The sequence below is a fragment of the Miniopterus natalensis genome, chromosome 5 (genome assembly GCF_054644295.1).
Source record: "Miniopterus natalensis isolate mMinNat1 chromosome 5, mMinNat1.hap1, whole genome shotgun sequence".
NCBI classification, from domain to species: Eukaryota; Metazoa; Chordata; class Mammalia; order Chiroptera; family Miniopteridae; genus Miniopterus; species Miniopterus natalensis.
Genome location: NC_142085.1, coordinates 87,014,047 through 87,029,532, shown reverse-complemented (window position 1 = coordinate 87,029,532; position 15,486 = coordinate 87,014,047). Strand labels below are relative to the sequence as shown.

General features: G+C 41.3%; 2 protein-coding genes across 3 annotated transcripts in view; one reads left to right on the top strand and one right to left on the bottom strand.

Annotated features, from left to right (window-relative positions):
• Positions 1-2,634: 2,634 nt before the first annotated feature.
• On the bottom strand, positions 2,635-8,086 carry GTF2H5 (general transcription factor IIH subunit 5). The gene is made up of 3 exons (XM_016200692.2): positions 7,919-8,086; positions 7,283-7,357; positions 2,635-3,629 (listed from the first exon to the last, which is right to left on the bottom strand). The coding sequence occupies exons 2-3, from the start codon at positions 7,315-7,317 to the stop codon at positions 3,449-3,451; spliced, it is 216 nt and encodes a 71-aa protein (XP_016056178.1). The 5' UTR covers positions 7,318-7,357; positions 7,919-8,086; the 3' UTR covers positions 2,635-3,448.
• A 264-nt stretch (positions 8,087-8,350) lies between these two features.
• The window catches only part of SERAC1 (serine active site containing 1), a 36,932-nt gene continuing 29,796 nt past the window's right edge, over positions 8,351-15,486 (top strand). For both annotated transcript variants that reach the window (XM_016200691.2, XM_016200690.2), the window contains exon 1: positions 8,351-8,441. The gene's annotated coding sequence lies outside the window, so the exon portion shown is untranslated. The remainder of the gene's footprint in view (positions 8,442-15,486) is intronic.

Below are 15,486 nucleotides of genomic sequence, written 5' to 3'. Positions count from 1 at the left end.
CACATCTGATGCTCCTGGCTTTACAAGAGAGGATGAGGCAGGGGAAAGGGGGGAAGAGAGTATTCTGTTCATGAGACTGAGGTCATGGGGTCTGCGGAGTGCTGAGGATTCCTAAGGGGTGCTCGCCTGAAGACTGCAAGAGGGGAAAAGTCCAGGTGCTCCCTGTCCCTGAAGTGTAATTTTAAAATAACCTCAATTGGCTTCTTGTGCATTTGGAAGTCTTTCTATAGGGCACTGCCACCTGGCAGAGTGTGGATCTCAAGATCGGCTCTTAGAACTAATTTTAAAAGCTTATTTGAAGAGTTAATGTGTTAAGTTGATTTTGTTCTACAGGATGGGGGTAAAAGTAGGTTTACAGTTGTGAGTACACAAGTTTATTCTTGTATTATTTATTGTCATATTATTTTCCATACAAACGTAAACCTACTCTTGCCCCACCTCTATGTGTGTTCTATGAGAAGTGTCATAACAACACACCATGTTATTTTGGGATGGTAGGATAAAGAATCACCAAACAGAATGTGCCATGTTGTAACAATGCATGTTACAGGCTTTATCTTGTTTAATCCTAAAACCACCCCATGAGGTATTATCATGATTATCTGTATTTTACAGATAATGAAACCAAGATTTAGAGAAGTGTAGTAATTTGCCCCCAAATCAATATTCAATGGTAAAACTGAGATTCAAACACAGAAATCTCGATACTAAAATTCATGCTTCTAACAATTGTTATACTTTTTTATTGAAACAAGTGTAGGCATATTACTACTAGAATAAAATATTCACATTCAGAAACTTCTAAATCTTCAAGGATATACAAAAGCAGACAGAACATTAATATTAACTAAACTGCAGACTTTATGCAGATTTTCTTAGATTTTACCTAGTGTCCCTTCCTGTTTCCAGATCACACTGGGGATAAGGCTTCACATTGAGTCATTTCTCCTTAGTCTTCTGATCCTGTTTTTCAATCTTGCCTTGTTTTTCATGACCTCCACAGCTTTGAGGAGCACTGGCCAGGTATTTTGTAGAATTCCCTTAAACTTGTGTTGGTCTGATGCTTTTCTCACGGTAAGACTGGGTGTTTTTTTAGGAAGAAACCTACAGAAGTGAAGTGCCCTTCTCATCACATCACATTAGGAGTACATGTTCTCAACATGACTTATCAGGGTGTTAACCCTGATTACCTGGCTGAGGTAGTACTTTCCTGGTTTCCCCACTGTACAGTTACTTTTTCACCTGGTCCAAACCTACTCTTTGGAACAAGTCACAGTGCAGCACATACTCACAGTATGGGACTAAGCTCCACCTGGACCGAACAGTATGTACATAAGAAATTTGGAAAGACCCCAAGTGATTTTAAAGGTTGAGAATCACTGACCGAAGTCAATTATTATTCTATTCCTCTTTGTCAGTGGGAAGGTTCTGGGAAAGATTTTTCTCCCTGATAAAGAGTGTTACACTAGGAGGAAGTTTTTCTTTATTTTCTCTGCTGGCAAGTGGAGTCTTCCTTTCCTTGCTTGGGCTGCTGCTGTGAGTATAGTACCTTGGAGCAGCAGCCAATGTCTTGTGATCATGAGGCAATAAGCCAGGAATGAAAAGCCAACATGATTAGTATGGCAGAGTAGAAGCAGGTTGAACCACCTGGAACTATCTGTCCCCAGACTTCTTGTCATATTAGACAATTAAGCTTTATTGTTTAAATAACTCTTTGCTCGTGTCCTGTTACTTGAAGTTAAAAGCATTTCTGATACAGGTGCGCCATCCATCTTTTAAATTTAATTAAAAAAAATCTATTGATCTCAGAGAGAGGAAGGGAGAGGGAGAGAGAAACATCAATGATGAGAGAGTCATTGATTGGCTGCCTCCTGCATGTCCCCGACTGGGGATTGAGCCTGCAACCCGGGCATGCGCCGCCGTGACTGAGAATCCAACAGCGATCTCCTGGATCCTAGGTCTATGCTCAACCACTGAGCTAAACCCGGCCGGGACCCATCCATCTTTTAAAAAACTACCTAGCCTTTACATCTAGGATGTAATAGATACTTAATTATTTTTGAATGAGTAAGTGAAGAAATTAATGAACTAAAGAAACTATTATAATAACAGAATATCAATGTAACTAATGCCAGTATATTTGCAATTAGATTCTGTACTTTCATTTCTTTTCTCAAACAAATACAAAGTTGTATACATTCTGCCAATGGAGAAAAATTAGTATAACCACTTGATAGTGGCAACATTTTTTGATGTATGTTTATCAAGGTCAAATTGAGGTTTAATGAAATGTATGTTGATTGAAGTTTTAGGACTGATTTATTAATTAACCAAAATATCTAAAGTGTGGTTGAGGCAAACAATGGAATACCTACTGTGTAGCAATGAGAATGGAAAAACTCCAGTTGGCCCTTGAACAATGAGGGTGATTAGGGTCACCAACCCTTGTGCAGACAAAAATCCATGTATAACTTCTGACTCTTCCAAGACTTAACAACTAATAGCCTACTGTTGACTGGAAGCCTTACCAATAACATAAAGAGTTAACATGTATTTTGTAAGTTATATGTATTATATATTGTATTCTTACAATAAAGTATGTTAAAGAAAATATTATGAAAATCATACAGAAAGTACATTTACAGTATTTATTAAAAAAATTCATGTATAAGTGGACTTGCACAGTTCAAACCCGTGTTGTTCACGGTCAACTGTGTAATGTCATGCAACCGCACAGACAACTCTCACAAATACAATGCTGAGTAACAGATGCCAGATACGAATACATCCTGCACGATTCCATTGGTATAAAGTTAATAAAGAACCAAAACTATGCTGTTCAAAGTCAGCACAGCGTTTACCCTTTTTGGGGGTGTTTCTATCAAAGGGCTCTGGGATGGTGGTAATTATCTTTTTCTTGATCTGGGTGCTGGTTATAGAAGTGTGTTATTTGTGGAAATCCTGAAATTTGCACATTTATGACTTGTGTACTTTCTGTATGTGTTATACTTTGACTAAAAACTTCCCTGAAGTTTCAAGTTGAAACAAAACCAACCATACCCACACTACAAAAACTCACGATTGTTAATAGGAACAAGAAAAATAAGCATCTAGGGCTAGACTGATAATTAAAAGTAATATTCCATTATATTCCTAAGTCATTAAATTGGCATAAAAAAGATCAGAAAACCACTTATATTTTACTAAAGAACAATGAAAGTCAAATTACAGCCAACTGGTAAAGCTTTTAAATTCTAGGGTACACATATTAAAAAACATACAACAGAACAAGAAAATCTGTTCTGGGGCTTTTTCTGAACAAATGATACCCCAGTCTTTCCCGCAGCATCTTCTCAGCAGTTCTCTAACCTGTTACATAAGATGCTAAATGGTGACAGTCTCTGACATCTGTTACTTTTAATTCCTAAGTGGTCAATAGCTAATGTTTTTACTTCTGGGTAAGAGAAAAAGCATTCTGGTCCATTAGTTCACCTACTCGCTCCTGGAGGACATTAACCAACTCTGCTATGACAAAGACATGCGTGTCGTCAATGTCTTGAATGATGAACTTCTTCCCTAGGGCATTGGACTCATCCAAGTACAGCAGAAACTGCTTCATGGCAGGGTCACTGTAGAGATAAACACACGATGATGAGAAACCTTACTGTCAAATTATACCAGAACCTGAGTGATTAGAATTTTGAGCATGTAGAATTTTTAGGTTAATTTAAAGAGTCCTAAACTCTCACTCCCACTCTGTCTTAAGTGTTAATGATTTATAGATGTAGTTTCATCTTAGAACTGTTAGTGCAACTTTAAGAGAAAGAGGCCAATGATAACATTTAAAAAGAGTAATTTGTCATCGACAGTGAAAAAGTAATGTTCAAAGCTTTGTAGTTAATAGAGCCTAGAATCACAGCCTCTGTAACTGCTTCTGGCTGGCTGAGTAATCAAGTCAACAGCAGACAGACCACCAGTAGAAACTCAAACTGAATTTCATGCGCGTGGGGACCCCACGTACCCGAGAGGCTCAGAGACAGAACGGTAAAATGAGGAATATCTGACATCCTTAGCGAAGAAATGAGGTAAAGTGCCTGAGGCTTCAGAAGGGAACAGACGTTCACTAATTAGATGTTTTCCCTGCTCTATAGGTCAGAAAAGGTTATTTCTGGTGATAATTTTTATTATGGGCAAGGCCCCTAATTTAAATTCTTGTAGGTAATTAGCAGGGGCAGAAGTTTCTCTTGAGCCCACAGGGTCTCAACTGCCTTTAGCTCAAAATACTCTACATACCACAGAGGCACATCTTGGGGTGATTTATTCTGAATGCCTACAAATGCTATCCTTGCTACTTTAGCCATGTCTGTTACACTTGCATTACATATTATGTAATAGTTTTCTTTAAACTGCCTTCAAAACAACTTTTAAGTCTCACTTCACCTAGTACAAATCACCGGTCACCTTGATGTGTTTATTTTTTTCCCAAAAAAATGAAACTTGTCACATAAAAACTACTTTTGTGTTCTAATCCCTCCCCTGCAAAATGTACGTTCTCCTACCAATCATCTTGAACACCAGTGGTATCCCCATACCTGGGAAACACTGCTAACTGACAAATGAGATGACTTAAGGTAACAGGTTAGTGAGATATAAAAACTACTACTAATATCAATGGCCTCCATTAAACTTTTTGAAAGAAAATGGAAAGCAGTCAATTTGAGATTGAATTCTGAAGCATGTACCTGAAATATAATTTGTAATAATTAAAAAAGACACTCAAAAGTTTAAGGGACATTTTGTTATGAAATGTTGAAGGCTTGGAATATTTTGCCTGAATACAGGGCTATACTATTTACACATGAAGGGTTGCTGGGAGAGCCTGCTGGCAAGGAAAAACCCAAAACCAAGTGCCCATATGTACAGTAGTTGGTTCAAGTCCTGTGATCAGGGCTAGTGAGCGGGAAAAAATGTCTTTGCCCTGGAAATGTGAAGAGCAGGTATCAATCAATCTGCTGCTAAAAACCCTTAGTACAGCCCCTATAACATATGATTCTAAAAAGTATACCAGAATATTGTAGTTAGCTGTAAATCAGACCATAAAGTTATTAGTGTGTTGGATAAAGTTGTCAGCACTGTCTACAGTCAATGATAAACTATCCTTCCTGATGATAATTAGCTAACAGGTATAATTATGTAAAAACTATTTCGCCATAAATTCTGTGTCCTGAGAATAGAATGTCTTAGAAAATTGTTATTGAATGTGAAATGGCTTTGTTCACTTACATTTGTTTCCCTCTTAATAAGCCTCTTCCAAAATGTTTTCTGAATTTGAGTTTTATCCAGCCCGAGATACGGGTGCCTAAGTTAGGGGCCAGCATTCTGTAGGCGCTCAGTAAGTACCTGCTACATGAATGGGGTCTCGAGAGAAAAAAGGGCCACCACAGGGGATGTTAAGTTAACCAGAACAGGTCCCAGTTATCAGTATGACATATAATAGGTTTTACTGTTACAAAGACACAAGGCTCTGAAGAGAGTACTAAACTCAGAAAGCCTAACCCCAAGCCCCAGCTCAGCCAGTCAAAATATGTATAATGATATAAAAATCACTAAACAGCTCCAGGTCTTGGGCTCCTAAAGAAGCAAGACAGAGACAGTGCCATTTTTATGTGGCAGGATGGCTAGATTAGAGAATATCTAAAGCACCTTGCTCACTGCAGATACTCAAATGAGGAGCAATTCAAACGCCAAGAGTATTTGGGTGTGTGGGAGGATCTAGGCAGAGAGGTTCACATTACCTAGTTCTATCCCTATTAACAGATTTACTGTTTCCGTTACAAAAATATTAATCTGTGAATATATATGATATTAATCTAAGACTATATTGGTACATTAAAAGAAAAACACCTTAACACAATATTATACTTAGATTTGTGTTGGAGAGACTGTCTACATAAGGCTTAGTAGCTTGGGCTCTGGAGCCAAAAATACCAAGGTTTAAAATCCCAGGTTAGTAGCTGTGTTAGCCTGAGCAAGCTGTGCCTCAATTTCTGCATAGATAAAATGAGGTTAGCACCTATATGTCATAGTGTTGTGAGTACCAACAATATTATCAAATGCTTAGTACAGTATCTGATAAACACTCAGTGTTATTTATTAAAGGAATTCAGCCCTTTTCATTTAACATTTATTACACAATATCATTGTCTCATATCACTTAAAATGTTCTCACATATTTTAATAGCTATATTACTTGACTATAAAACTATGTCATAATCAACACTTTATGTTTTAAGAGCACATTCAGCTACCTACATTTTTATCTATAGTTCTGATCACTTCCTTAGTAAGCTTCTAGAAATGAAATTATTGTGGGATTTAGACTCAATTCTGTTAAAATTCATTCAGTAAACAAATATTTACTAAGCACCTTCTACATATATCTTAGGCATTGTTCTGAGTTCCCCAGGAAACTTTAGTGACTACGGCTCTACAAAACAGCAAAGGCTCACAAGATACATAAACAATGCGAAAGAACAGAACAGTTGGATTGGTTTTGGCCTTAGTTATTTGCTTCTCATATATAATACAGGTTTAGAAGCCAAACCCATAAGGATGAGTCTTGTCTAATAATACCTATTACTCCAGATTCTTTGCTGTTATGCTGTAACCTGGCTGGAATTTGCATCTCTGCACCCAATCTTCCCTGCTGAAGCAATGGCCAAACCAAGTGTGTCAGCTGTCACACCCAGGGTCTGCTCTAGCACCTGAAACTGGACAGACATTTGTTGGGCATATGCTGCTTGCTTTGATATTGCTGTGGTTGGCTAGACTTGGGAAAATGCTTGGTGTGAGGTTAGCAGTTGATAGTGTTGGAATCCAACAAAGAAGACCAATCTCATTCTCTTACAGTTTGAGTCTTGGCTCTGAATTCATTCTCAGCCAGAACTCAAGTATCGACATTGCTGAACCAAGATCCCCCCACTGGTATAACACCTGGTGCCCTTCTCCCTGCCAGTGCCAAAAATTCTAGTCAGTCCCTGATGGTTTCAGAACAGCAGCTCTGTAAAGAGAGCTAATCTAACAAATATGCTGCCTCTGACCAAAACTTGGTGGAAATAATGCCAATTACATCAGTTCAACAGAGACATTGAAATCTGGCAACAAAATCTGTCCCATTTGTTATCTAAGTAAGAAAAATGAAGTTGGAGAAGCTGAAAAATGTGATTCAGTCATATTTTAAAACAAAAGAATTTTATAAAACTCAAGTATCAAAACTACTAACCATTCTATAAGCACGCCTTTCAAGACGTTGACCATCTTTTCCTCAGTCAGAAGATGCAGATCACCTTAAAAAACGCTAATGAAAGGAATAAGGGTGACAAAAAATTCAAAAGCATCAACATTAATACATTTTGGAGATTAACCTCTGAAATGAGGCAGAATATGAAAAAATAGTAAACATTTAAGTCTATGAAAGACACAGAGCTAACAATAAGAAAACATACAGATATTCTGATCTTTAATAAAATGACAGTCTGTTGTAATATTAATGTATAAAGCTTACTTGCAAACAAATTCTACATAGTCAATCCTAATAAAAGCAAAGGGCTTAACTACACCAGTGTGTCCAACCCAGTTTTTAAAACATTAGTTAAAAGACTTCCGTTTCCACCCAGGAGTATGATGAAAAATAAGATCCCGGGAGGCAGGAGTCACAGCATGGTAGCTCCGAAAGGGGCCTTAAAAGTTATATATTGAGTCCTACCATCTCGTGTGACCGATGAGCTACAGCCTTCGAAGAGATTAAGCGGCAGCTCCCCACCCCCCCAAAGGGTACAAGCCAGGTCTCCAGACTTGTGTTCATTTACCAAATAAATGACGTTCCCCAAAGATCCACGCGAAAAGGAAAAAAACCCACCCTGTGCACGCCAACCTAACCCTTCAGCTTCTCCGCCTGGTTGCGCCGCAACGTCTCCCCAGAGGAAGTTCGAGGTTTGATTACAGCGGGCCAGCCGCCCGGCCGTCAGCAAGGGCCCGGAGGGGCTGCGGGACACCGCCCTGCACCCCAGCACCCGGAGGACAGGCTTCTGGGTCTCCTCGCCCCCTCCGCTCTTTCCTCGGGACCCCTCCAACTTCCACGCACCCCACTTTGCCCTCTCGCTCGGGGAGCGGACGCCCCTTACCTCCACCCACACACCCGGCAGCGCGGCAGCGTCGCCTACAGAGTACGCAGCGCGTTATGTCATCGCGTCAGCGACGCCCTCGTGGGTGGGGGGCGGGGCGCGGGCTCCGCCGAGGGGCGGGGAGCGCTGGGGGCGGGGTCACGTGCCGCCCGCCGCTGGGTGGAGGGCACCGGCGGGACCCAGTGGAGGAAGGTGGTCTCCTCGCTGACCCGGTGCTCGGTGAGCGGCTGCGGGCAGGCCGAGTCCACGTCCCGGCAGGTGGGAAGGGGAACACGGGCTCGTGGGGGCGCGCGAGGGCGTCAGTGAGGGCAAAGCGCAGACTGGGCGGGCGGCGACGAGGCTCGGCTGGGGAGCGGCCGGGGCGCCCCCGCGTGGACGGGCGGTCCTCGACTGACCCTCCGCCGGGCGGGAGGGCCTCTTTCCCGATCGTCGCCCTTCTCTGGTTCGTCTCCGAGACCCGGAGAACACCTGGGGTACCGTCCGCTCAGGCGCGGTAGCGACCGAGCGCAGACGGCGAGGACGGAACAGTTTCCATTCCAGTGGGAACCTTGGCGACCCCAGAGCCTAGCGCTGACTGGGAGGTTGAACAGATTGAATGCCGACAGGTCTCTCAGCCCCGCAGTGGTCATTTTCACGCGATAGACCCCGGAAGGTTCTCAAATGAGTTCCTTCCCCAGATTCGGGTCTGTGATCCAGCCGAGCCCTCGCTTTGTTTTTACCGGTGGAGGCAGGCGGTTCGCGCTTTCTGTTCCTTGGGCTAAACTGTACTTCCCCGGTTGAGCGCACGCTGCTTTTTAGTGTGTTGACGTAAGGTTTACGTACCCAGCCCTTCCATTTATTTCCCTTTTCCTACCCCGCAAATCTGGTCCCTCCCGCTGGCTTCCTTGCTGTGGGCGCCTTCGCGCTCTTTAACCCGCCGCTTCGAGTTCCTCCCCGGGCCCTGATTTTTGTTTTGTTCTCACGATCCTCCTGGGCCGCCTCAGCGCCCCAGCGCGCCGACCCCCCGCCGCCCCAATGCCGCCGGCGGGGCCCTGCGACCACTCCAGCGCCGGCCCTCACACGGCTGCGGGGGGCGGGGGAGCGGCGCGGCGGAAGGAAAAGGTGTTACCTCTTAAAAATTCCGAGTCCAAGGATGGGAGAAAAGTGAAACATGAGTTTGGAGGGTTTGTAGCCAAATATTTAAGAAAACTAGATAAATTCAGGATCCAGTTCAGTTCATAGGTGAAAAATAAAACTTCAAGACAATTAATTGAATTAGAGTCTAATATTTACAACTGTGTACTATAGAGTCTATTGAAACACAATTTCTCCCTTTGAAATCACCCTCAAGGTTTAGTAAAGAGCCAAGTTAAAGCCCCTATATTTGCTGTATTACGTCCAGTTTCAATTTGGCGTGGTCATTTGCACAAATACAATAAGAATAGCAATTGGTTATGTAGGCTTTTTCAAATCTGCTTTGTTGGGATCTCATTATTGAGCGTTAGCCCCTCAGAGCAAAGAAGAGCCACTCAGTTGCCATCAGGATTGCCTGCAGTACTTACAGACTTGGGTGGATTCCTAAAGTTCTTGAGGTTCCCAAAATGCCTTGAGGTTCCTTTCTTGCCATCTCTCAGGAAGGCACCCTTTGCCCCTTACCTGGAAAGGTTGCCATGAACCACGTGACCAAGCAGGGTACCAAACTTTTTGGTGACATCCAGAGCCAGGCACGTCTCTCTCAGACTTGGCATTCCAGTCAGTCCTGGTTAGTAAAAACACAGTTGGAAACTGGTCTTACTGAATTCATGCAAAGAAACATTGCCGTGACTCACTCATTAAGAATTGCCAAATTCTGGCGGGATCAGGCAGGGAGAAAGATATAATTTACCAGATTGTTTTTAAAAAATAAGTGTCTTCATTTCTGAAAAGCGAGAGGAAAATTCTTGTTCTTTTGACAGAGTGGAAAAGAACCATATTCTAACTCTGTATTAGCTTACTTTTGATTTTTAAATTCATTATTCAGCTTACTTATAATTTCAAGATTTCTCTTCACAAGCCATTTTACAACGTTCACAAACCCTCTTACCCATTTTGAAATAACCAGCTTTAGAACTTTTTTCCTTCAAAATATTTTTCTATATCTTATACCTTCTATCATCAAAACCACACAATTTCTTTCCAATTAATTGAAATTCTTAACTCTTGGAAACCTTAATTTTTAGTGACCACTAAAAAAAGTAAGCAGTTAGTATCCTTCAGATTGGCGAGTACATTTCATAACTTAGAAATATAGGCTCCTCTATTGGCAAAACACACACTTTTTAGAAACATATTTCTAATAAAGTTTATTAACAGTTTCAAGTGTATTTTCTAGCTTTTCTGTAATAAAAGGCCAAAAGTAGGTGAACTTAAGACTTGTCTAGCAATCAGTGTTTAACTGCTGAAATGAGTTCATTGATCTGCTCAAATGAATAAGGTTTTTTCTTTCAATAAGGATTACCTCTCAGAAACTTGCATTTTAAAATATGGCCCAGATAAAGAGTTTTTTGAAGATCAGGTATCTGTATCTCAAAATTTCCCTGGGAGTCTGCTAGCTGCTAGCACCCTGGCTTTTAAATGCTCACCTGTGCCTGCACAGTACGGCAGTCTGCAGAGAGAGAGGGGGAGGAAGGGAGAGAGAGAACCCTATGGCTGGAGGAAAAGCTGCATGGAGGAAGGAGAACACAGTCATGTCCTTCAAGCCAAGGTGGCGAGGACGACTGGCTTACCAGTGATGAAACGGTCACAGTAAGAACAATCTGGGTCAGGGCACCAAATATGTTGTTGGTGGCGGCGGAAACAGCACTGGGTGTTAGACTGGTGGGGTGAGACCGGACCTGGGTTCAGCAACCTCGGTACTTGAGTTCTGGCTCGGAAAGAATTCAGAGCCAAGACCCAAACTGTAAAAATAACACTTATTTATAAAATCACAGAGCTAGAAGAAATGGGCTTAGGAAACAAGTTATGGAGGAAAAGGAAGGTGCCCCTTGGAGCTTGGGAGTGAGGAAGCTAATGGTAACTCACCTGGGTGGGGAGGAGACAAAGGTGTAGGCATCCTCTGGGAGAGTGTGCTGGGTCCTCTGTCCTAAGGGTTTTAAAGATGGAGATTTTAGGGGTGGTCCCAGGGGAAGATCTCAATAGAATATTCAGCAGCTCTCCAGGTGTACCCTTTCAGGGTCTAGGTCTGCACCGATTGATTTAGTCGACACCAGGGCAGGGGGTCATTAGTCAATGCAGCTGGTCCTGAGGTCAGCTGTGGGGTCGCTCGCTGGTCTGGTTTTGGTGCTTTTCTGGACCTCGAGTTGAAATACAACTGAGGCCTAGATGTTATCTCTGGGGAGGAAAGATCATGGGGTACAAACCCTTTGACCAGCAATATGCTAAGGGAGGAAAGGTCACCCTGGGGGCGAGGTCCCACCCTACAGTTATCCTTTGCTAGGCACCCAGGGCTTTCCACCCTGGTGACCTCCTCTACCTGGCCCATAGCCCTTGCTCTGCTCATGTCTGTCTAACCACCTCCCACAGAACTAGTTCTCATCTTTCACCCTCACTTCAAAACCTGGTTTTCTTCCTGTTTCTCCAAATCACTGGGATTTAAAAGCTCCATTCATTCAACATTTTTGTGTACCGAACATATGCCGGACACTAGTCTAGATGCTGGGGTTACAGTGGTAAACAAGCAACTAATTATAGTGAGGGGAGAGAGACTGAAATCAGTTAACAAGAAGGTTTCAGGTGGTGGTGATGTAACAGAGTGACTGGAGGAGCTACTTTGGTTAGATGGTGTCAGAAATGGCCTTCAGAGCCCCCAGATTGTATAACTTTGGTGGGCTCTGGGGAGGAATCAGCTCTCCTGACAAAATGATTGTAATATTTATCAGGAAGAGTAAACTGACATAAATAGCTAAGAAAAGTTTGAGACAGAGGAGTAATGCTATCCCAAAATATGTAAAACTATAGCATTTAAAACTGTGTGATAGTAGTACAAGAAGAGACAGATCAATGGAAAAGAGCAGACAGCCAGAAACAAAACAAAACAGAAACGTGTTTGTATGTACATGTGTATGTATACATACACAGATTTATAAGGTGAAGGAAAGACTACAAATCAGTTCAATAAACAAAAAAGAAAAATGGTCTTCAGTTCAGGAAGACTTCTGAATAAAGAAAATACTTCTATACATCACCAATAACTAACTTTGAATTTTAGTAATAACAAAAGATATAACAGTATTCAAAGCTAAAGTTATCTGGAAATAAACCTAAAGCTGTATAATTCTTTAGGGAAAAAATTATAATGCTCTATTGAAGCACATAAAATAAAAAGCAAGTAAATGGAGAGATACACAATATTCATGGTTGGGAAGACTCCATATCATAAAGAGGTCAGTTTTTCCCAATTTTACAAATTCAGTGCAATTCCAGTTGCTATATTTTTTTTATGGAACTTCATGTGCTGAACCTAAAATATATATGCGAAGGCAAATAACTAAGCCAGTTTTGAAGAAAAAGTCTTTTCCTTCCAGATATCAAAACTTTATATTAAGCTATATTAATTAAGATACTGTCTTAATTACTGGTAGTGGCTCAGGGATAAGAAAAAGTAGATTCAGACAGAATAGAGAGCCTAGAAACACACTCACATATATGTGGGAGCTTAGCATACCACGAAGTGGTGCAAAAGGCAAGGGAAAAAGCCTAGTCTAGTCAATAAATGATGCTGATATGTGGTATCAATATAGAATAAAGACAAAATTAGATTCCTACTTCACATCATTCACAACAAAGACCTAAATGTGAAAGACACATTTGTAAACTATTTAGAAAAAGATGTAGGAGGTTCTGTTGTCTCTAGAAAATACATGTATTTTTTGTTTCATTGTGGATAAATACACAGAACATAAAAGTTACCATTTTAGCCACTTTTAGAGGTACAGTTCAGTGGGAATTTATGTCATTGTGTAGCCCATCACTACTGTCTATCTCCAGGGTTTTTCTTTCTGAGAAGGATTTGTTAAGTTACAAAAAGCACCACTGTGGATGCTATTGCATTACTCCAAATGAAAGATGATGGTTACTTGGGCTAGAGTGGTAACAGTGAAGGTGGAGAAAAGTGGGTGGATTTGGGATGTGTTTTGGCAGAGAACAGGAACTGTGCATAACTTGGATGGGGTGAGGGGAAAACAAGGAATCAAGGGCAACATGTAGGTTTTTTGCTTGAGCTGTGAGATAAATCATTTACCATTTATCATCAAAAACTACTTACCATTTGGTGGTGATGGGGAGGATAAGTGGAGGAAGAATTTGGGGAGAAAAAAGAAAGAATTCTGTTTTGGACAGTTTGAAAGGCCTATTGGACAGCCAAGTGGAAGTGTTTCAGTAGCTGTTGGGTAGATGGGTCTGGAAAGATTGTGGCTGGTGGTACAACTTTGGGATCACTAACATATAGATCTTTAAAACTGATTTATTAGGATTAGATTCAGCTGCTTTACACAGAAAATAGATAATGGCTTAACTATGCATTGATTCCATAGGTAAGCAGGCCATGGCTGGTACGGAGCAGCTCCGTGAGTATCAGGGACTCCTCTGTCTTGCTGTTCTGCCAACTTAGCATGTTGCCTTATGGCGGAGATGGGCTTTAATTCCATCTACCACCTGCTCTAGCAAGAGGGGAGGCTGAAAAAAGGCACATACTTTTCTTTTTAAGGACATTTCTCAGAAGTCACACATGACACATCCACTGAGGGAGAGGTTGCAGTAAGTTACAGGATTATCAGAAACTGATAGAGACCTTAATTACTTGAACTTAATATGCATATAGAGTTAAAATCAGCTTAGCCTAAAGATGATTGTCCTGAAGGAAAAGGGACTAGATAATTTCCTTCCTTTAGACTATAGACGTAGCCTGGAAACTTGCTTATACCATGAGGGTGGAAGAGTGGAAATTGGAACTCTAATTCTACACCACTTAGGGTTGTAGGGTTTGAATTCACATTGTTGTCATAATGCTGGGACATACAAGTTGAAAAATTCATACATTTGTAATACCTGTTTTACTTTGGCCAAGAAAATTTGAAATGCTATAGCCCAGAGCACATAGCATTTCCACAAGAATTACTTCCACTGAAGATGAGCTCTCAAATATTACAAAGCACATAAGCAATCCATGAAGGATAGCCAGCCTAATCATTAGAAATAGTGGTCCAACAGACTTTAAGTATGTTTAAAGTGTACAGCAAGATTTAGAGACCACATGTACCAGTTTTTTTGCTGCATTTGTAAACTATACCAAAGCCTAGTAGCTTAAACAGCCATTTATTATTGCTTACAAGTCTGTGGGTTGAATTTGGGATTTGTAGGCTTAGCTACAGGCTAGTCAGTCTGAGATGGCCTCACATGCCCAGCAATTGGTACTAGCTGTTAGTTGGTACTGGTGGCTGGGCTGATGGGGATATTGGGCAACATTGCTCTTGTCATCCAGCAGACTAAGCTGGGTGTTTATGGTGGTGGCCACAGGGTTCCCAAGAGCAGCAAAGACAGAAGCCTCAGTGTGCAAGGGCTTCTCAGGTCTTGGCTTGCATCGTGTTTCTATTGTCTTATGGACGCAGTCAATTGTAAGGCCAGTCCAGAGTCAGTATGGGGGGGGAGGGGTCACTACCAAAGAACATGGAAATAGAAAAAGGAATAACTTGTGGCCATTTTTTAAAAATCTGCTATACTTTAAGCCAAAGCCGAATAGTGTGTAAAAAGAGCAAGCAAGTGTGAAAGTGAGCTGATTGGAAATTTTAGAAATAACAAAAAGTTATTGAAATACTCAGTGGATAGATTGACTGGGAAGCTAAATACAGCCAAATAAAGATTGGTCAATTGGAAAATAGATTTAGGGAAACAATCCGTAATGCATGTCAGAGAGAGAGAGAAAAAGGACGAAAATACAGAAGTTGAGATTAGAAGAGGAGGGACGAATAAGAAAGTCTGACATCTGTTGGGAGTACCAGAGGGAAAACAGAATGAGGTTCTACGTGACAGTTATTAAGAATATTGCAGGATTCAAGAAAGATACAAGCTCTGAGATTAAAGGAGCACACCAGATCCTGAGCAGGATATATAAAAACAAACCCATACCCAGACGTAAAGTAGAGAAGCATAAGAACATCAGAAGCAAAGAGATCTTTAAATTGCCAGGTGGAAGACAGTAATCATGCTAATGATAAGTAACATTTATTGAGTACTTACCATAGGCACTCTTGTGTGTGCTTTACGTGTGTTAACTCAGGTAACATTGATA

Excerpts from the sequence above, each read along its gene's own strand:
- GTF2H5 (XM_016200692.2), bottom strand. The coding sequence starts at position 7,317 with ATGGTCAACGTCTTGAAAGGCGTGCTTATAGAATG. Across the intron at positions 3,630-7,282 it reads AAAGGCGTGCTTATAGAATG|TGACCCTGCCATGAAGCAGT; the intron begins GTTAGTAGTTTT and ends TTATCTCTACAG.